This window comes from Panthera tigris, chromosome C1, assembly GCF_018350195.1.
Source record: "Panthera tigris isolate Pti1 chromosome C1, P.tigris_Pti1_mat1.1, whole genome shotgun sequence".
Classification (NCBI taxonomy): domain Eukaryota; kingdom Metazoa; phylum Chordata; class Mammalia; order Carnivora; family Felidae; genus Panthera; species Panthera tigris.
Genome location: NC_056667.1, coordinates 5,442,251 through 5,465,024, shown reverse-complemented (window position 1 = coordinate 5,465,024; position 22,774 = coordinate 5,442,251). Strand labels below are relative to the sequence as shown.

The following is a 22,774-nucleotide window of genomic DNA, read 5'->3' as shown; positions in this document are numbered from 1 at the left end:
GATATGACTAATTTTATGCGCCAATGATTCACGCTCCAGTTTTTAAGCCCTTGCAGCAAATAAAGACAATCATTGTTCAGGGCCAACAAGAGTCACTGGCAAAAAGAAATTGCAAACAATCCTGAGAAAAAGCTCTTCCGTGCGTGCTGTCGCTTTTCTTGTCGATGAACTTGTTCAAATCAAAGTTGAGCGTGGTTGCTCTAAGATGTCCCGTGCCTGTGATTTATGGAACCGGGCTGTTAAATGGTTACGGCCAACAACAAAAGATGACTCACTTTTAAATTACTTTTCAGCGTTTATGAGACGAGTACAAACCGCCCAAGAGGAAGATGCCTGTAGTTGCCGATTTCCAGAAGAAGAAGAAGGAGAGTGTGTTCACACTGTTCTGTGAAGCAGAAATCCACGGCGCCGCTGGGAGCGTCTTGAGAAGAATCAGCACAGAAACATGAGTGATCCCTCTATCGTAGCTTTCTAAATCGAAAAAGACCACCCTAGATAAGACTCAGGATTACCCCCCAAGTTTTCTCAGAATGCTAACAGGTTGGCCTTTAAAAAATGTATCCCTTTTAAGTGGATGTGTGGGACCGGGGCATTTTCTAGATAATGTTTAATAGCCTTGAGATGCTTTCTTTTCTTTTCTTTCTTTCTTTCTTTTTTTTTTGAATTCTAAAGAGACGTATACTTCAAATGAAATCATGTGGGCCAATGGTCCAGCTAAAATGATAATCAAATTTAATTCCGTTTTGTGTGTGTGTGTGTATGTGTGTGTGTGTGTGTGTGTGTGTGTGTGCGCGCGCTAATAGGACAAAAAGCCATAAGATCCAGGAAATACCCCCAACCAAATCTTCCTTTGGTTCAGACATTTGACACAATGAGCTCTACTAATGTGAGGAGGGAAATTATGACAGGGCCCAAATTTGAGGTCAAGGGCAAAATATCTCAGACCTTCAGGAAGAGTTTTGGAAAGAGTTCGGATGTCTTTGCACATCTTGTGGTCCCCTCCACCCTTGTGTCTTCTGCTTTGTGACTCTCCTCTCTGAGACAGGGTTTATGTTTTGTTGTTGTTGTTGTTTAATGTTTTTTTTTTTTTTAATTTACTAGTGAAGTGTAATTGACAAGCAATGTTATATTAGTTTCCGGTGTAGAACATAGTGGCTCAATTCTGTACATTACTCAAGCTCACCACAATTATAAGTGTAGTCCCCATCTGTCACCATAGGGTGTCATTACAGTGTCATTGACTATACTCCCTGTGCTATACTCGTCATCCCTGTGCCTTATTTATTTTACAACTGGAAGTTTGTGTCTCTTGAGCCCCTTCATCTGTTTTGCCCATTAAAAAGAATTGGCTTATGTGTTTTTAATTCTTGAAACCACTAAACATAATATTTGATATACTAATCGAGGAAACGGGTAGGAATGAACAATTCTAGAATGAACACCCGTGAGCCCGTAGCCCAAACAGGGTCCGAGAGCAGAAGTTGCCACACCCCGAAGGACCAAATCTGAGGCTTTGTATGGCTTCTGAGCTAAAAGTGATTTTTACATGTTTAAATTGTGAAAAACAAATCAAAATAAGACTAATATCTCATGACATGTATGTATGTATGTATGTAAAATTAAAATTTCGGAGTTCATAAATAAAATTTTATGGGAACACTCAGCCACACTCAGGTGGCTTTTGCATTACAACAGCAGAGTTGAGTAGTTGTGCAAGAGACTGTATGGCCCACAAAGCCTAAAATATGTAACATCTGACCCTTTATAGGGTCAGGGTCAAGGTCAGAGCATCCTCTCCGTGTTGCTTTTCCTCCCTCATCTTCTGCCTACCTCTCCACCTCACCCCCAGGCATCGTCTCTCAGGAACATCAATTCGATCGATTCCCTTGCTTTAAAAAAAATCATCGCTCACATATTTATGTACTCCAAAACTATGTTATTTAGTTTTGCTTGTTTTTTAGCCTTATGACAATGGTATTACACTGTATGTGACTTGGTTTAATCACTCAAAATTTTATTTATAAGATTCATTCATATAATTGTGTGTAACTAGAATGCATTCATTTTAACGATTGTATAATTTTGCAAATATACAATAATTTATCAATGCGTTCTGAATCAAAAGACATTTGAGTCGTTTGTAGTTGTTTTTGTTTTTGTTTTTTTTTTGCAATTATAGGCAATGTTGGTATGAATTTTTTTTTAACATTTATTTATTTTTGAGACAGAGAGAGACAGAGCATGTACGGGGGAGGGTCAGAGAGTGAGGGAGACACAGAATCTGAAACAGGCTCCAGGCTCTGAGCTGTCGGCACAGAGCCCGATGCGGGGCTCGAATTCACGCACAACGAGATCATGACCTGAGCTGAAGTCGGACGCTCAACCGACTGAGCCACCCAAGCGCTCCGGTATGAATGTTTTTTTTCATGTGTGTCTTGTGGAAGAGTGTCTCTAGGGAAACTTCCTCCGAGTGAAATTTCTGGACCTTTGGGCGTATGAATGTTCAACTTTATGAACTAAGTTATGCAGAAATAACAAATGTCCCTCCCTGCCCACCCTCCCCCCCCCCCCACAATCTTCATGGACTTGGACAAAACAACAGGTGCATTTCTTGCTATCATTACATGGCCACGGCAGGCTGAGAGTGGCTCCGTCCCACGTGATTTCACTCGGATTTAGGGGGAGGGGGAGCTTCTACTTGGAACACTGGCCATCTCAGGGCAAAGGCATACGTGCCACTTTGCTCAGAGCTGGTTGGTTAGAGTCTAACCTTTAGAGCGAGTCATGTGGTGAGACTGGCATCAAACAGGGCAGAGAGCGTAGTCTTTGCGCAGGGAGGGCCAGAAAATATGGCCAAACAATATAACTCTGCTACTGTGCTCAACGCTTCTCAGAGCAGTAGTTCTAACTCATGGTCTTGTCAGCCTCACCAAATCCCATCATTGCTACTGTCTGGGATTGGCAGACTCTCGATTTTGCCCATCTAGTGGGTTTTAGAGGGCGGTTTCACTGTGGTCTTATTTTGTATTTCCTGAATTACTGATGAACATCTCATCCCGTGTTTTTGTATCACTGGTGTTTCTTTTTGTGACACGCTTGCTCATGTTGTTTGCTCGTTTTTAAACACTTGGTTGTCTTTTTCTTATTGGTTCGTCATTCTTTATATATTCGCAATAATAATCTTTGGTCGCCTGTACGTATCATGAATATCTGCTTTGTTTGTAATTTTTTTCTCTTTTTCATTATGGCCTTCTCCGTCTTTCCAGTAATCGGCAAAAAAGTTCTGACTCTGGTTAAGTTTACAACTCGTTTCTTATATCATCAACACATTTTTGTTTCTTGATGAAAGAAACCCTTCGACGCCTCAGTCTCATAAAGATACTTCCACACCTTTTATTCTGAAAGTTTTAAGTGTAATCTCTCAAGAACTGATTATTGTGTGTGCTGGGAGGTGATGGTCCAATTTTGAGCTCTGTATGCCGATAACCGCCAGACCTGGTGTCATTTATTCCACGGTCCATCATTTCCCCATGGATCTACACTACTGCCTCTGTCCTTCTCCAAGTTCTCCATATCCGTGGGTGTGTTCCTGAGCTCTCTGTTCTGTTCCACTGGTCAACGAGTCTGTCCCTGTGCCAGTACCACACTGTCTTGGTTACAGTAGATTTATAAAAACTCTTGATCCTCGGTAATACGAGTATTTAATTCAATGTCCCACAGAGTTTTATAAAGTTTCTCCAGAAGCTTTGCTCGTACATCTTTTATTAGATTTATTTCTAGGCACCTTCTTATTTTATAATTTGATGTGTGTGCTTCTTGTTTTATAATTTTGTTTTATTTATTTTTCTATTAAGTTTATTTATTTTGGGAGAGTGAGAGAACAAGAGCAGGGGAGGGGCAGAGGGAGAGGGAGAGAGAGAGAATCCCAAGCAGGCTCCACACTGTCGGCACAGGGCCCGATGCGGGGCTCGAACTCATGAACCGTGAAATCACGACCTGAGCTGGAACCAAGAGTTGGATGCTTAACCAACTGAGCCACCCAGGTGCCCCCATAATTATATATATATTTTTAATTTTTTTTAACGTTTATTTACTTTTGAGACAGAAAGAGACAGAGCATGAACGGGGGAGGGTCAGAGAGAAAGAGGGAGACACAGAATCCGAAACAGGCTCCAGGCTCTGAGCTGTCAGCACAGAGCCTGACGCGGGGCTCGAACCCATGAACCGTGAGATCATGACCTGAGCTGAAGTCGGACACTTAACCGACTGAGCCACCCAGGCGCCCCCATAATTATATTTTTATTTGTTATTATTTTTAAATAGTCTCCACCCCAACACGGGGCTCAAACTCACCGCCTGGAGATCAAGAGTTGTGTGCTTTACCGATGGAGCCGGCCAGGTGGCCCTTGTGTTTGCTTTTTAGATGATTGTGTTTATTGTGGGAGCATAAAGATATAATTGATTTGATTCTATTAGTTTATAGCCAGCCTCCTTGCTAAACCTTCTCTTTTTTTAATGTTTATTTATTTATTTTGAGAGAGAGACCTCGAGCAGGAGAAGAGCAGGGAGAGAGAGACAGAGAGGGGGGGGGAGAGAGAGTCCACTCTGAGCATGGAGCCTGACACAGGGCTCAGTCTCACGACTGAGATCATGACCTGAGCTGAAATCAAGAGTTGGGTGCTCAACCCACTGAAGCACCCAGGTGCCCCTTAAACCTTTACTTCCGGTAGTACGTATGTAGATTTTGGGGGGTTTTCTGTACAGATAATTGTGTTATTTACTATAATAATAGTTTCTTCCTTTCTAGTCCTTTGTCTTTTATGTCTTTTCTGATTGACTTAGTGCTGGTCCTACAGTACAAAGTAATAGTCTTTTCCATCTTATCTATAGGGGATATTTTCAGGGGATTTTTTGGTAAATGTAATCAGGTTAAGTTCCCTTCTGCTCCTGGTTTGTGCAGACATTAAGTTTTTAATTTTAAATCATGAATGCATGTCAAATTTTACCAAATGACTTTTCTTGGGGGAGAAAAAATAATTTGATTGCCGATGACTCAGCCAGAGGTTCTATCATCTTTGATTTGGATCTGAACTTCAGCCACATTCCAAGAAAATTACTGTCTGAAGGAAATTGAATGTCATAATAGGTATTCCTGTTTTCCTCTCTTCTTTAAAGGATGTATTTTTAAAAGTACTTTGGTGGATGATAAAATTATATGCGTTCAGAAAAAAATGTGTTATTTAAAATTTTTTTAATGCTTATTTATTTTTGAGAAAGAGAGCATGAACGGGGGAGGAGCAGAGAGAGAGGGAGACACGGAATCTGAAGCAGGCTCCAGGCTCTGAGCTGTCAGCACAGAGCACGACAAGGGGCTCAAACTTAAGGAGCCGTGAGATCATGACCTGAGCTGAAGTCGGATGCTTAGCCAACTGAGCCACCCAGGTGGCCCCATCAAAAATGTGTTATTTTAATTTAAGTAGATGGAATACCTTTATCTGCCTTTGAATCTTGTGGATAACAAAGGCCACTTCAGGAACAAGGCTCGGGAATAAATTCTGATGTGGCTTCCTTTCTCCGCTTCCGACACCCGATGTTTAATTTTCCCTTGGCCATTATCCTCAAAGGGATTGGTAGTGGCCTACCATCATGGGTCACCCTCACTAACTCAACTAAATTCATCTGTCCCAGATAAGAAACACGGAAAATCCACCGTTTATTATGCCTCGCTGACAGAGGCTGTGTTTATGACACAGATTGTATGATACTTTTAACATAGTAGATTTTGGTAAAATGTGTAAAATTTAAAAATGAAAACCACGGCAACTTGGAGAATGAGTCATTTTTTCCTTAAGTGGCAGTTAACAGAGGAAGGAAATCAAAACAGAATAATAGGATCCCCTTTAAGAGTTAATTTAGGAATCCAAGAGTTCAGTTTAATAGAAATGAGTGTACATTTTTACAAAAATAGATGAGCATATTTAGGGAGGAACAAGTTGGAAACGGTTTTCTAAATACTTAAAAACAAGCTTAGGTTACTTCTGAACAAATTTTTATTTTTTATTTTTTCTCTGGTGGAAGGTGTCATTCTGATGGAAACTTTTGATATGAGGGGCATACAACTGCTAAAGTGAGTGTCTTCCTTCTGTGGAGAGCAGACATTTCCATCTGTGGGTGGGATGTACGAGTGGGCGTCAGCTCTGGTGCGTTATATGCGGTCTGTGGGGTGGGGGTGGAGTGGTGGGAATATTGGTCATTATTGATGTTTTTAAAAAAGGGATTCTATAATAAAACACAAAGTTACCATTTTCACAGAAAAAAAAAGAATATCTAAGAAAAACGCTTATCTTGTATCTTACTTTCTTTTAAAGCTTATCTTTTAGAAAGTTCACGTTACTCTTGCAACATTGAATTGTAAAGGCTAATAATGAAATAACATGTCATTCTTTGGGAACCATGGAGGCAGACTTTAGTGCCAAGGTATGTGAAGGATTTAGAGTTTGGGATTTCTTGCTCCCAGCGACTGACATTTTAGTCACATGAAAACGAATGCTTTTTATACCAGTATTGATTCTGATAGCTGTCTTTAGAATTGTCATTGAAGCCTGTCAAATATGTCCTTTACAAATTCGGGTGAGTGGGGAAGGGGCAGAGAGAGAGGGAGACACAGAATCCAGGCTCCAGGCTCCAGGTTCCAGGATGTCAGCACAGAGCCCAACGCAGGGCTCGAACTCGGGTACTGCAAGTTCATGACCTGAGCCGACATTGGATGCTTAACCGACTGAGCCACCCAGGCTCCCCGTGAACGGGCTGATTCTGATGAACCTATCGAAGGGACTGACTCTGAAATATAAATGACCCATTCGCTAAACTAGCATCCTTCCAGTGCCCTGCACCTGGGGCCACGTGAGGGCACAGAGACAAAGGACCCACTGCCCGCCTGAGGGCTTTGAGTCCAGGGGACTGACCAGTACAACCCGAGAAGGACGCAATGTCACCAGGACCTGCTCTGTGCCAGGAATACCACTGTGCAAGTAGTTGGAAGGAGCGCTGCCTGCCTAGTACTCCCAGCCTGGTAGGGAGACAGCTGTCGTGGGGGAGGGGGGGACTCTGTGCCAGTGGGAAGCCCACTTGAGAAGGGGTGGAGGGAGGGCTTCCTGGAGAAGGAGGAGGAGCCATCTACTTCCACTGTGTTTCCCAGAAGGAGCAAAGACCCCAGGCAAATGGGAGGGAGGGCTGGGGCTGGGGACCAAGGGCAGATGAAGGAAGCTATAGGGCCAGCAGGGACCAGAAACCCAGATTTCATAGGCTACGTGAAGAAACTTGGATTTTATTTATTTTTTTAATGTTTATTTATTATTGAAAGACAGAGTCAGAGCGTGAGCAGGGGAGGGGCAGAGGGACAGGGAGACAGAATCCGAAGCAGGCGCCAGTCTGAACTGTCAGCACAGAGCCTGGTGTGGGGCTCGAACTCACAAACCGTGAGATCATGACCTGAGCTGAAGTCAGACACTTAACTGACTGAGCCACCCAGGTGCCCCAAGAAGCTTGGATTTTAAACTGTGGATAATGATTGCAGAGCCAGATTAGGTATCTGAGCAGATACGCACTTAGGAAAGATCTCCCTGATTACAGTAAGGAAAATGGATTAATGAGAGTCAAGACTCAAAGCCCTCAGGTGGCCAGTGGGTCCTTTATCTCCAAGCCAGATGAGGGGGCTCCTACAGGAGTCGGGGTGCCTGTCGGGGTGGGGCACGAGGCCTGGTTTCTGGCCAGGGCAGCTGTGGGGAATGATGCACAGGCAGAGCCGAGGCCCTGCACGAGGAGATGAGGGAGGAAGGAGCTGGTCCAGTGTCAGCACGGACCCTGGGGGTGCCCCGCGGAGGACCACGTTGGTGGTGGGAGAGAGGGACAGGGAAAAGTGGCCTCGCAGAGAACCAGGGCAGGGTGCCCAGAACCGGTGGATGAAAACAGAGTCAGGAGGGCCAAAGTCACCGAGAGGCCAGGAGGTGACAATAGAACATACCTTAGGTTTGGCAACAAAGCAGTCACCTTACTGGAAGGCCTTTCAGGGGTGTGGTGACCCTAAACGTCAAGCCGTGGGATGCAGGAAGGCATAGGGAGTGACAGCAAATGTACCCACACTTTTCAAGAGTCAGACGGTGGAAGAAAGGAGATGGTGTGAGACGTGGGGGTTGCCTGCGGGTCAGGCGTCACATAAACACAGATGCCCTCTTAAATCTGAAGTTCAGATAAATGATATTAATTTCTCAGTATAAATGTGCCCCAGACAACGTTTGGGACATGCTTTTACTAAAAATTATCTGTTGCTTATCTGAAATTCAAATTTACCTGGGAATCCTGTATTTTTTTATTTGCTGAGTTTGGCAAACCTAGTGGAGTGGGGAGTACCGTCGATTCTTGAACAATGTGGGGGGGATTAGGGGCACCCATCCCTCCACCCCCATGGCAAAAATCTGCCTGTAACTTTTGAGTGCCCCCCCAAACTTAACTACTAACAGCCTACTGTTGTCCAGAAGCCTTAAGAATAACAGAAACAGTTGATTAACACATATTGTGTATGTGACATGTACAATAAAGTAAGGCAAAGAAAGAAAATGTTAAGAAAATGATAAGAAACAACACATGTACAGTACTTTATTGTATTTATTGGGGGAAAAAATCTGCCTGTAAGTGGAAGTGTGTGGTTCTTTTTTTATGTTTTATTTACTTTTGAGAGAGAGCAAGTATGAATGGGGGAGGTGCAGAGAGAGAGGGAGACAAAGACTCAGAAGCAGGCTCCGCACTGACAGCAGAGAGCCCAATGTAGGGCTTGAATTCAAGAACTGCAAGATCATGACCTGAGCCAAAGTCAGACCTTCAATCGACTGAGCCACCCAGGTGCCCCTGACCTGTGCAGTTCTAACCTGTGTTCTCTTTATCACTATATTGCCAGTCTAATTACAATATGTCTTGGTGTGGGTTAGCTTTTGGTGATTCTGACAGGAGTTCTCTGTGCCTCTTGGATCTGGATGTCTGTTTCCTTCCCCAGATTAGGACAGTTTTCAGCTATTATTTCTTCAAGTAAATTTTCTGCCCCCTATTCCCTCTCTTCTTCTGGGACTCTTATGAAACAAACGTTATTATGTTTGATGGAGTCACCAAGTTCCCTTAAGTCTATTCTCGTGATCCATAATTCTTCTTTCTCTCTTTTGTTAAGCTCCATTATTTTCCATTATTCTGCCTTCTATGTCACTAATTCATTCCTCTGCTTCTTCCAACCTGCTGTTCATTGCATCCAATCTGTTTCCAATCTCTTGTATTGCACTCTTCATTGCTGATTGATTTTTTAAGTCTTTTATCTCTGTAGTACATGTCTCGCTGATGTCTTCTTTTCTCATGCTCAGTGGGTATCCTTATGATTGTTATTTTAAATTCTCCATTAGGCATGTTACTTATATCTGTTCCACTTAGATCTCTGGCCGCAACTTTATCTTGTTCTTTCATTTGGGATGAATTCCTCTGTCTTGGCATTTTGTCTGAGTCTCTGCTTTCTTCTCTGTGTTAGAAAAGCAAGTTATGTTTCTTGCTCCTGAAAGTAATGGGTTTTTTTTGTTTTTTTTTGTTTTTGTTTTTTTGTTTTTTTTTATTTATTTTTGGGACAGAGAGAGACAGAGCATGAACGGGGGAGGGGCAGAGAGAGAGGGAAACACAGAATCGGAAACAGGCTCCAGGCTCCGAGCCATCAGCCCAGAGCCTGACGTGGGGCTCGAACTCACGGACCGCGAGATCGTGACCTGGCTGAAGTCGGACGCTTAACCGACTGCGCAACCCAGGCGCCCCTAAGTAATGGTTTTTTGAAGGGGAGATCATGTAGTGTCCAGGACCTCGTGCCTCATGGAGTGTCTCAGGTGTGTGCTGCGTGCACTCTGCTGTTGTGTCATGGCTGCTCTATTCTTCAGGCTGTCCTTGCTGTGGGCAGTGTTTGCTCCCTGGCCTGAATGTAGTGAGTGTTAACTACATGTGCTCTGGTCTGCTTGTAAAATGAGACCTGACACCACCTCCACCAGAACTGAGGCCCTGTAGAATTCTCTGGTCAGAAGATATGGTGTGGGCCTGGGTTTGTGCTGGTCTTCCAGGGGCGCAGCCCACTGTGCTGGGACTGAGGCAGGCCTGACTTAGAAGGGGTGTCCTGCCAGAGCACAGGGGGTGGGGTCTGGTATAAGCAAGTTAGGCAGCCAATGTGAGTGCTATGGGGCTTCCCGCAGGTAGCTCTGTGTTTATGCTGAGGGGCAGGGGAGGGAAATGGTGCCAGACAGCCCCTTTGTTCCCCAGAGAGGTGTCTCCATGAACACTACCTCTCAGGGACACACTCTGAGAAGAGCAAATAATCTTTCCCACTGTGTGTCCCAAGCATTTTTCAGATTGCTGTTTCCATGCTTTCTGACCCTTGTTGTTGTTGTTGTGGGTTTTTGTTTTTGTTTTCTGTTTTTTGTTTTTGTTTTTGTTTTTGTTTTTGTTTTGCCTGCTTTCTCTTCAGGAGCAGTGCAATGCTCTCTGGGCTCTATCCCAGTCAAGCCCTGTGGGTTGCAAGAACTCATGAGATTCAACCCCTCTCATTTTCCAGTCCAGTGGCATTGGGGAACATTCTCCTTGTGCGTTCCCCTGTGTGCTCCTCTCCCTTACCTATCTCCATGACCATGGCTCCCCCACCCCCTGCAGCACCCGAGATCTGTTTGTCCCCCAAGCCACATCTCCACACTTCGTACCTTCTTCAATGTGGCCTCTTCTCTCCCTTTAATTGTGGAGTTTGTTCTGCCAGTCTTCAGGTCAATTTCTGGGCTATTTAGGAAGATTTTATAGTTATCTAGTTGTGTTCCTGGGATGAGGCAAACCTAGGGTCCTGCTACTCTGATGCCATCTTTCCCCCCTCTAAATTGTGTTCTCTTTTAGTTGAGGAGACTCAAACAACATGATATACAGATGTTCAAGTCATGGCAGCTGGTGCCTGGTGACCCAGAGGATGGCCCAGAACACAGGGAACAGTGATGACAGAAGACCCCAGTTTTACAGGAGGATGGAGCCAGATGAGTGAAGATGGTGGTAGGCCCCCAGTTTTGATGGAGGGGAAAAGGAGGGGTGCCTGCTAGAAGGTTCTCCGGGATCCTTTATGGGCATGGGGTGTGCAGGGGAGACTGATGGATGGGAGAATGAGACCTGCCTTATTGGAGGCTTGGATTGCTGCTAGAACCCAGGTGAGCCTTCGCTCTGCAGGGATGCAGGTCCAGATACACTGGGGGCTGTGTAGGGTCAGGAAAGGCAGGGCAGACTGCCCCCAGACTGACAGAAGGTCAGAGGGACAAGGAAATTGAAGATACAGGCAAGAGAGTGGCAAAAGGACTCCATGTTCATATTTTATGCATTAATTGTGCACTTGTTATAAAGGCCATTTTAATACCTTATTCAATCCTTCTGAAGCCAGGTTAACAAAAACACAAGGTGATGATAAGGTGCAGCAGCACCTTACAAAGCGACAAACCAGCCTTCTCTGGGAACTGGGATGTTAGCATTTCATAAGGACAGAGTTTCAATTTTGCAAGATGAAAAAACTGATGGGGACTGATGGTGGTGGCAGCACAGTATGACTGTGCTTTGTGTACATAACCTGTACACTTAAAAATGGTTAAAATGGTAAATTAAAAAAATGTTTATTTATTTTGTTTTTTTTTAATGTTTATTATTTTTGAGAGTGCACAAGTGGGGGAGGGGCGGAGACAGAGTTGGGCGGGGGGGACAGAGGATCCGAAGTGGGCTCCATGCTGACAGCGGGGAGCCCAATGTGGGGCTTGAACTCACAAACCATAAGATCATGACCTGAGCCAAAGTTGGATGCTCAACTGACTGAGCCACCCAGGCGCCCCAAAAATGTTTATTTATTTTGAAAGAGAGAGGGAGAGTGAACAAGCAGGGGAGGGGCAGAGAGACAGGGGGAGAGAGAGAAAATCCCAAGCAGGCTCCTTGCTGTCATCACAGAGCCTGACATGGGGCTCAATACTATGATCCTGGGGTCATGACCTGAACTGAAATCAAGAGTCAGACGGTCAACTGACTGAAACACCCAGGTGCCCCAACTTTTATTTTTTTTATTAGACAAATAACTTTTATAGACAATTAAGAAATACTTTTTTTACATTTAAAAAATGATAAACCCACCATTTGCTCATGTGGCTTTGTAAGAGAGGAAGGGTCTGTTGAAGATGACCCACATAGGATGCTGGGATGTGGATCAGGGCATCTTCCTATCAGTGTTAATGACAGAAGAAAAATTATCCTTTCATCTTTTCTGATTTTATCTAAGATAATCTATCTAAGTGTCAAAATAAAATTTTCTAGTCCTGGGGTGCCTGGGTGGCTCAGTCGATTAAGTGCCTGACTCTTGATTTTGGCTCAGGTTACGATCTCATGGTTCATGGTTAGAGCTCCACCTCAGGCTCTGTGCTGGTGGTGTGGCACCTACTTCGGATTCTCTCTCCCTCTCTTTTTCTCTCAAAAATAAATGGACAAACTTAAAAAAATTAAGAAATTTCCCATCCCAATCAAAGAAAGGGAATTAAACATTTATCCTGCCTGTCCCATATATATCATATTTCAGGGCAACCAAATACCCCCGATCGGGGAAGGAAATTGTGATACCAGAAAGCAACAGCAATGACACCGTTTTGCAGCCCTTAATGAAGTAATTAATTCAGACAAAGATCATCAAAGGAGGAAACCATCAGATAAAAGTGAAGACTGAAAAATAGAAGAATGGAAACATGTGTAAGTACATAGATACAGACACGCCGATAGAAGGCTGGCTGGACACGGGGCGCCTGGGTGGCTCAGTCGGTTAAGCGTCCGACTTCAGCTCAGGTCACGATCTCGCGGTCCGTGAGTTCGAGCCCCGCGTCGGGCTCTGGGCTGATGGCTCAGAGCCTGGAGCCTGCTTCCGATTCTGTGTCTCCCTCTCTCTCTGCCCCTCCCCCGTTCATGCTCTGTCTCTCTCTGTCTCAAAAATAAAAAAATAAAAAAATAAAAAAGTTAAAAAAAAAAAAGAAGGCTGGCTGGACAGATGGAGGAGACAGAACCTCTAATCCACACGGAAGAGGTCTCGTGTTCACTAAGATTTCAAAGCTGAATTCACTATGTAATCCCTAGACCCTGCCCCTCCTCCAGCATCCCTGCCCTCTTGCTTGAGGAGGCCTTAAGGCGAGCACTCTTACGCAAGGACCTGGGTCCTGTCCCTCACCCTCACCATCAAGCCTATTTACAACCTCAGGCATGTCTCCGACTGCACAAATGTAACCCCATCGTTGTGCTGCCCGCCCTTGATCAAGGGATTCCCAGTGTCCCCAGGGTGAAGTTCAAAACTCCCAGGTCACCATCCCAGCCAGCACCAAGCCAGTCTTGCATTGAATTGCCAGTTCTCCGCACATACCAGCTGTTTCATGACTCTGGATTCGACCGCAGGCTTTTACCCTCTGCTTAAAACACCCTATCTGCCTGACAAAATCCTGCTCTTCCTTAAACATCTGCCAAAGCAGCCTCCTTCTGTGAGTCCGACCTCCCTCCATAGACCCCTCCTTCCCTGGGCCTCCCGCTGTATGCATATTGGCCCCGTGTCCATCCATCCATCCATCCATCCGTCTTCTTGCCTGGCTGTAAAATCCTTGAGAGAGGAAGTGTGGCTTACTCATTCTCTGAATCCTCAATTCCTATGTAGTATATAGTATGTGCTTAAATGCTTCCTAAATATATTGCCTGTCTCCTTTAAAACAGAGGCAGGGGAAGACCTGACATTTCACCTTAAGGAACACTGCAAGGGAAAAAGAGATTTATCTGCCTGATTAAACTTTTGGTGATTCCTGACAATTTCCAGCAGGAAATCGGAGGCCAATTATAATCTGATTAAGATTTTAAACAGATTTATTTTTGCGGTTACACTCTTATTATATAACATTCTCCAAGGATCCTTTCGTGCAGTGAAGGAAGGAGCAAAGCTCACTGACCTGGGATTTTCGATTTGCCTCATATACTCCATGTATGGCCAGTTAGAGGGTACACAGGCAGTTTAAAAACCTTCCAGATTTAAACAGTATAGAGGTTCCTCAAAAAGTAAAAATAGAACTACTTTACAATCCAGTAATTGCACTACTGGGTAGTTACCCAAAGAATACAAAAACACTAATTCAAGGGGATATATGGACCCATGTTTAGAGCAGCATTATTTCTAATAGCCAAATCGGGGAAGAAACCCAAGTGTCCTTGATAGATGAATGGATAAAGAAGATGTGATGAGCACGCACGTGCGTGCACACACACACACACACACACACAATGGAATATTACTCAGCCATCCAAAGGAACGAAATCTTGCTATGGCAACAACACGGATGGAGCTTGAGAGTATGATGGTAAATGAAGTCAGTCAGAGAAAGACAAATACCACGTGGTTTCACTCACGTGGAATTGAAGAAACAAAACAAGCAAAGATTGAAAAGAGAGGGAGAGGGTTGAGAGAGGGAGAGGGAGGGGGGAGGGGGGAGGGGAGAGGGCAGAGGGAGACTGGGGTGCCTGGGTGTCTCAGTCGGTTAAGTGTCCCACTTTGGTCCAGGTCATGATCTCTCAGTCTGTGAGTTTGAGCCCTGCATCAGGCTCTGTGCTGACAGCTTGGAGCCTGCTTTGGATTCTGTGTCTCCCTCTCTCTCTGCCTCTCCCCTGATCACACACTCTGTCTCTCTCTGTCTCAAAAATAAGTAAGAGTTAGAGAGGTAAGTCAAGAAACAGACTCCTTTTAATTTTTTTTTAAAGCTTATTTATTTTTGAGAGAGAGAGAACATGAGCAGGGGAGGGGCAGACATAGAATTCAAAGCAGGTTCCAGGCTCTAAGCTGTCAGTTCGAGCCTGACACAGGGCTTGAACTCATGAACTGTGGGATCATGTTCTGAGCTGAGGTCAGAGGCTCAACCGACTGAGCCACCCAGGCGCCCCTGAGCAGACTCTTAGTTCCGGAGAACACACTGATGGTCACCAGAGGGGAGGAGGGCGGGGGTGGGGAAATGGGGATGGGGATTAAGGCGGGCACTTGTGAGGAGCACCAGGTGATGCATAGAATTGGTGAGTCCCTATACTGCGCACGTGAAGCTAACACTCTTAACTATACTGGAATTAAAATGAAAACTTAATTAAAAATTGAAAAAAAAAAACTCTTCCAGATTTTACAGATCTCTCAAACATAACATTTCCAGCATGATTTGTAGAAGTTGATTTCAGATGACTGCTTCCCTGCCCAAGGTCTGACTCAGAGGCCACCACGTGGACAGGGCTGAACTGGCTCCAAATTCGGCTGCTCCCTGCCACCTGCGGGCTCTCTCCTTTTCTAGAAGCGTGTGCCACATGAGCTTTTCTCTTGTGCAACCTGATTTCTTGACACCGAGAACGGTCAGAGGTCTGCTTCCTTTCGTCAACTTTCAATCACTGTTTCAGCTTCATCCCAAAAAGCTAACACTGGCTACCATATTTATTTATTTGTCACGTTCCTTAAATACCATGTGTAAAATGCAAACTAAAATATCCTAAAGTCAATAATAAATAGATTCAAATATAATCCAGAAAAAAAATTATTCTATGATCTGAATTTTAGAAATCTCAAAACTCTAAAATTCTAACTTCGGCAGTTGTGGGGAAAAAAAAATCTTTCACCTAATCTTCGTTATGAAAAGTACATCAAATGGGTAGTAACACACATGAAGCTCACTTTTCAAATCCCAAATTTGAGCTACTACTTACTACTAGTCAAGGAGAAACAAGGTAACTATTTGGAGGCCTGGCTCAGAATCTAAAAACTGGTAGCTTCTTTATTCCTTTTTCCTTTGTCTTCCTCCCTTTCCTTCCTTCCTCCTTCCCTTTCTTCTCTCCTCCCCTCCTTCCTTTCCTCCCTCTGTCCCTTCTCTCCCTCCCTTCTCTCTTCCCCTCCTCCCTCCCTTCCTCCTTCTCTTCCTTCCTCTTTCTCTTCCTCCTTCGTCCCTCCTCTCCCATTGCTCTTAGCAAACCTGATACTCAAATGTAAACATAATAACACATATGTGCAGGCCTTTACTCTTGCAAAATTCGATCTTTTAGATTTCATTAGAAGTCATTACGTCCTACAATACACTGCAAAGAACAAGACGCCTCTGCCACAAGAGGGCAGTAAACACCACTCGGTGCAGGCGGCTGGCCAGGGATCAGAGAGAGAAAAGAGCTGGGTGGGAAAGGAAGCAAGAGGCTGTAAAATTTCAGCCTCTCCTTCCGTGGATGGGAAGAAGGACGGCCTAAGAAGTTTGGCAACTTGTCTGAGATCGTGGAGCTAGTTGCCAGAGTCTGTTATCCTCAAAGAATAACATGCCTCCAAATTAAAGAGAATGAAGTAAAAGGTACCTAATTAGGGATGCTGTTCCCTAGTAACCCAGTAGTCCGATGACTATGCATGACTCACCACAAGAAAGAAAATATTTGCTCATGGACAGGAAATAAGAAACTCTTTCCTGCTTTAGGGCATTTGAATTTGCTCTTCCTTCTGCCTGGAATCCTTTCCCCGACCTAACCCAGGGCTCAGCCTCATGCGCTCAATTATCTGCTGGACGAGTCCGCATGGATTCTCACAGACATCTCAAACTCGAGATATTCCAAAATGATCGACACTCCTTGCTTGGGGTTTGACGGCACTGGATTAACCTCTCCAGGTCTGTTTCCTCATTTATAAAATGAAGACAAGAACATCTGCCTTACCCACATTTCCTGAGGCTTTAGTGAGTTTATATATTCACTCAGATTGTATATATCATGCGGCACAGTACCTGATCCATAGAACACCTCGATGAATGGCAGCTTTTTTAGTAAATATCACCTTCCTCCATAAACCAGCCCTTCTCATTTCCTCTCCCACGGCAGGAAACAGATTAGTATCCTTAGATTGTCTTTTTCACCATCTGCATTTAACTAACCCGTACATCTCAGTGTATATTTCCAGAATCCAGTCCCACCTTTTGGTCCCAGCTGCCACTGCCACTATCCTAATTCATGCCTTCAGTACTTTTTGCCTGGACCATTGCAGCTGCCTTCCAGCAGCCTGCCTCCCACCCAGGTTCCACACAGCAAGTAAAGTAATCTATGCAGGATGGAGCTTGGCCATGTCATAAGAGACTACTGTGAACAGTAAAGTCATCTGGGTTTAGGGCTTAATTTGATGACCTTTTTCCCTCTGTTTTAATAATCCATCTAGAAGTGATTTTTGTAAATGGGGTGAGGTAGGGATTCCACTCCATTTCTTCTGCCTGGATAACCAACCTGTCCCCCCTTATCTGCAATGTCACTCTTGAAAACTCAAGTATCAAGGCCCCTGGGTGGCTCATTTGTTGAATGTCCGGCTCTTGATGTTGGCTCAGGTCATGATTCCAGGGTCATGGGATTGAGCTCCAAGTTGGGTTCTGCTGAGCATGGAGCTTGCTTGGGATTCTCTCTCCCCCCCCAACCTCCCTCTCCCTCCCTGCTCAAAAAAAAAATTTCCAAAACTCAAGTATCTAATTACAGATGAGGTGAAAACACAGGTTTTGGGCTTTAACACTCTACATAAAGCCTAGAAAAAATTTCAATTCAGCGCATTTGTGATACTTCCCTTGGAAAACGTTTCCATAATGAACTGAAATAGGGAAAGTGGCATTTGCTCCCCCACACCCACTCTCTTGTCTGGATGACAGAAACACAGATGCTTATTTAACTCAAGTGCTGACTTAAAAAACAACAGCAATGTTGCTTCTGAAATTTAGCATATCAAACACTGATTTGAAAAATGGAGAGAGCCTCCATGATGTAGGTTTGCCTCCTTTATTCCAGTTATAACATGAAATTCTTTAATGAACTCTTAACAATTCTTGATTAAGAAATGAAGACTGAGCAATGCGGCCTTTGTTTGGCTCTGATTATGAAAGACTATTTTTCAAATGATAGTTACCTTTACATTAATAATTGACAGGTTATTGATTCTAAAACAGCACCGTGTTTTTCCTCACCTTCCCTCAGCCACCGGTGTCTATCCTGTGAATTTCCTGCATGGAACACCCAGCTCCAAGGCACTGTCACTGGGGGCAAAGGGGATGGCCTTGAGAAGAGAATAGCTGCTTCAGGCATCCGAGGTAGGGCCAGTTTTAACTGATGCCCTGAATGGTGCATTTTCTTTCTGCACAAAGCTGATGATGAAAACAGAGGTTAAATATCTGGCCATTTATAATGATATAAAACAAAGAGGAGGCAAAAAAAAAAAATCAATAAAAGATTAAAAACAATGTCCAGGTCTGAAGAGTGGCATATTTTCTTTCCTTCTATTTCTCAGTGATCTGAAAAACTTCTTCCTGTAAACTTTCCACATATTCTACTGACTTTGTTTCTCTCTCTTTTTTAATGTTTACTTATTGAGAGAGAGAGGGAGAGAGAGAATCCAAAGCAGGCTCTGGAAGCCTGATGCGGGGCTCAAACTCATGAACTGTGAGATGACCTGAGCCAAAGTCAGACACTTAACCGACTGAGCCACCCAGGCGCCCCTGTTGACTTTGTTTCCGTTCTCTGTGATTTCCCCTCCGCCACCCCCAGTGAATGCGGCAAAGACCCCATAGCAGCGTCTAGACCTGTTACGGTAAATTCCACCGCCGGATTGCAACCTGCGTGTGCCATGGATTCAAGGGCAACGAGGTCATTGTCCCAGACAACTTCCTGGGGCTGAAAGGCACAGGGCGAGGAGCAAATCATGATAGAGAAGCCAAGGGGGAGGGTCGTCTTTCTTACCTTGTGCTGCCAGAGCAAGGGAAGGTTGGCCCTGGAGGGCTTGACCCCTGAGAGTCCGGGAGCAGGTGTCTGGATCACTGTTCGCGCTCTCCCAGGTGTGTCTCAGGACCAAGAAGGGAGGGTGCCCCTAGCCAGGTGGCTTCCAGCTACAACACACATCAGCTGAGCTCTTCTGGGCACTGGGGCCGTGTTACTCATTTTCAAGAGAATGTTTCTCTTTCACTCCATTCTCTCCTGAGGCAGCTAGTGATCAAACAAGCATAATCCACGTCTTCCTTCCCTTCTCTTTCTTTTCTTTTCACAGAAGGATCTCCTTAAACCTCACGACTATCAGTCTCTTTCTCTGGTTTTGTAAAGCCTAACGCCCGTCCGGAAGGGTCCCCTGATGCCGGTCCATGTACTTCTCATCTAGACTGGCTGGATTCCTTCTGCACCTCCAAGCCCTCTGAACGGCTGTCCTGCTCGTGGCTGAGAGAGCCCTGCACCCAGCACAGCACCTGGGCACACAGCAGGTGCCCCAGGACTAGTTGCTGGTACGTTCCGGAAAAGTAAACCTACAGAAGGGTCAGTGAGCTTCATTACTTACCCTACCCTAAAATGCAGCAGAGTGGGACATTAGTCACCAAGAGAAGACAATTTGCATTCAAACATACACCCTTTTTGGAATGAGGAAGGAATAAAAGTGAGGATATATTTTGTAGATGTGATTAAGGTTTGGAGAAAGTGATTGAGGTTTCTTCATACATTCGTTGTTGAAGGTGGAACTTGAAAACGTTTCTTTCCTGCATTTTTGTTTCTTTCAGCTCCCCAGACATTTGAATATCCTTCTAAACAATTTCAGAATTATTAAAAGGTTTTGGAAAGGTTGTCTGAACAAGGATAATTGTTAATCTGTAAGTCACATCTTCCCTTTTTGCTTTGAAACCTATTTGCAATGCCCACAGAATTTTTTTTAAGTTGATTTATTTTTTAAGAGAGAGAGAGAAGGAGAGAGAGAGCACTCTGGAGGGAAAGAGAGAGAGGGAGGCAGAGAATTCCAAGCAGGATCCACACTGTCAGCTCAGAGCCTGATGTGGGGCTCGATCTCACGAACTGTGAGATCACGACCTGAGCCGAAATCCAGAGTTGGATGCTTAACTGAGCCACTCAGGCACCTTAGCCACAGAAATTTTTCAATTGCAAATGTTAGCTTTTTTAATTTAATTTTTTTTTTACATTTATTTATTTTTGGTAGAGACAGAGCACAAGTCGGGGAGGGGCAGAGAGAGAAGGAGACACAGAATCTGAAGCAGGCTCCAGGCTCCAGGCTCCGAGCTGTCAGCACAGAGCCTGATGCGAGGCTCGAACTCACAAACCATGAGATCATCACCTGAGCCAGAGTTGGACACTTAATCGACTGAGCTATCCAGGTGTCCCAAATGTTAGCTTTTTAAAAATTAATATGCTGCAGGTCAGATCTTGTACAACAGCACACTGCCATGAAGAAGTTTAAACAGAAAGTAAAGATTCATAAATCTCAGCCACAGCCCCACTTTCTGATAAAATCAAGTTTGTAAGAACAGAAGAACTTAGACAAGCTGCCAGTGTCCAGTGAAATAGGACCTCACCTGTATTATGGCCGATTCTATTGCTTCGATGGCCACTTCTCCCACGGGGTCAGCATCCTGCTCCCACGCCCAGCTCCCCGATTTGGGGGTTCTCCCACGGACATTCTCGCCTCACAGGTAGGTAGGGCTTTGCAGGTACCATGGGCCGCCCAGGAAGGAAACAACGGGGGGCTCTGTTCACTGAACATCTCAACAGAGCAAAATCAGCTACATGGTTCCTGGACATCCATCTCTGGACTCGCACAGGAAGATTCAGCAAAATGGCACCAAACACCCAATTTTCCACGTTGGCCCTCAGTGGTAGTCTCTGAATGAGTTGTTTCCCATGGGTCTGGTCGTCACCGTTCCTAGAATTGGCATTTCAGGGTCCAGCAGAGCAGCGGGTCAAGAACAAGTTTCTGAAGCCCGACTGCTCTGTCCTTCCTGGGAGAACCAGGCCCGTCCCTTCACCTCACTGTGGCCATGGCCTCACCCAGAGGGGCTCGGGGGCTGTCACGAGGATGCACGAGTTAATGTTTGTAAGGGGTTCAGGGCACAGTGAGAGCTGGGTTCAATATTCATGAACCAAACACATAATTTTACCATTCCCAAAAGGTGAAAATAAAGGGATACGAGCTACACAATTCAAATCCACTCTTGGAGAATGTTCCTGTGGTCCTGAGGAATCTCTGCATGCTCCAGTCTTTCCTTTTTTAAAAAAACTTTTTAAAAACTAATTAATTTTTGAGAGAGAGAAAGAGACAGGGCACAGGCAGGGGAGGGGCACGGGAAGAGACACAGAATCCGAAGCAGGCTCCAGGCTCTGAGCTGTCAGCACAGAGCCCAACATGGGGCTCGAACCCACCAACCGTGAGATCATGACCTGAGCTGAAGTCAGACGCTTAACTGACGAGCCACCCAGGCACTCCACTAGTCTTTCCTTTGTTAATGGTTACAGAGGCACCTGTGCCTTTGAACTGCATGCTGCCTGTCCCCTACCGCCCTGGCAGGATGCCCTGTCCTCCTCCCCCAGCCTTTGCCCTGAGAAATCTGAGAAGAGGTGCACCCCCAGCATGACCAGTCAATGTGGAGGGTTCAAAGACCTCCATTTGTTACGGTGGCCACGGAGTGACCAAGCAACAGTCAGTGGAGGAAAGAGTCCACGATGTGTCTCAGTGGCCGTACCCAAGTTTTCTCTACCCCTGCCTCTGCCTCACTCCTATGGGCTTCAGACAAGAAATACTAATCTCCCAACTGCAGCATGGGGGTGAATAATTGTGGGTTTTTTTCTTTCGTTCCAAGCAGCTCATGGCCTCAGACCCCTCACGAGACGTTTGTGTTCACACTCGGTGATGCTCTTGGGGTCCCCGCTATGTCACCTACCACCTGTGCTTGCAAAAATGGTATTTCTGGAAGTGTTTAACTCCCAGCTCTCACTTTTTGGTTTCTGCTATGAGCCAGTGCTCTGTCTTCAAGGATTGCAAAACCCTGACAAAGTAGTCAAAAGAGAGAAAGAGTAATAAAGTGGCCAGAGTATCGGCATTCAAATCTCATGCGTTTATCAATTTGTTCAGCCCTGAAAAAATGTGCTCAACTCATGGTGTTGGGACCTAAGGAATGTGAAGACAGGTAAGGTCTCTGCTCTGAGATTTCACAAGACAAGTTGAACACGGTGGGCTGAAAAGTGGCCCGTGAAGATGCCCACATTCTGTTCCCTAGAACTGGTGGCCACATGACTTTGCATGACAAAAGAGACTTTGCCAAGTTAACTTTGCTAAGTTAAGGATCTTGAGATGGGGAGTTATCTTGGGTTGGGGTAGCCCGATGTAATTGTGGGGTCTTTATAAGTGAAAAAAAGATGTGGGACAGCCAATGTCAGAGTGAGGAAGAGACCCGGAAACCCCATCGACATGGAGGAAGTTGACCAGGGCCCACGGAGTGCAGGTGGCCCTTGGAAACTGCAAAGGGCAGGAAACAGATCCTCCCCTAGAGACTCCAGAAGGAATGTAGCCCTACTGACACGTTGATGTTAGCCCGGGTGAGAACCATTTCAGACATCTGCCCTCCAGAGCCCTAAGATTGTAAGTCCGTATTAAGCCACTAAGTTTGTGGTAGTTTATTACAGCAACAACAGGAAACTCATACACTGACAATGACGACAGAGTGTGACAGGTGAGCAGATGTGCACCTATTTCACAGTGAGGTAAGGGCTCGAGGAAGGCTTTTGGGAAGGTCTCCTAGACGAAGCAAAGGATGAGTGAACGTTCGCCAGGCAGAGAGCTGGCAGGGTACGTGCACGTGGAGCCACCGTCGTAACCTGGTCCACGGACATA

General features: G+C 45.1%; 1 protein-coding gene across 14 annotated transcripts in view; it reads left to right on the top strand.

Moving 5' to 3' along the window:
* Nucleotides 1-19,617, top strand: part of TNFRSF9 (TNF receptor superfamily member 9) — a 40,845-nt gene extending 21,228 nt beyond the window's left edge. For 5 of the 14 annotated variants that reach the window (XR_006221181.1, XR_006221180.1, XR_006221187.1 and 2 more), the window contains 4 exons: nucleotides 294-540; nucleotides 10,951-11,100; nucleotides 12,650-12,816; nucleotides 18,097-18,318. Coding sequence is in view for 1 of the 14 variants with exons in the window: in XM_042996442.1 (XP_042852376.1) it covers nucleotides 294-391 (98 nt within the window). In the remaining 13 variants the exon portion in view is untranslated. Of the gene's footprint in view, nucleotides 1-293; nucleotides 2,065-2,228; nucleotides 2,246-6,368; nucleotides 6,478-10,950; nucleotides 11,101-12,649; nucleotides 12,817-13,815; nucleotides 13,870-16,571; nucleotides 16,761-18,096; nucleotides 18,319-19,159 lie in introns of those variants that run through there. The other 9 variants (XR_006221189.1, XR_006221184.1, XR_006221183.1 and 6 more) reach the window with 9 other exon arrangements.
* The last annotated feature ends 3,157 nt before the right edge of the window (nucleotides 19,618-22,774 follow it).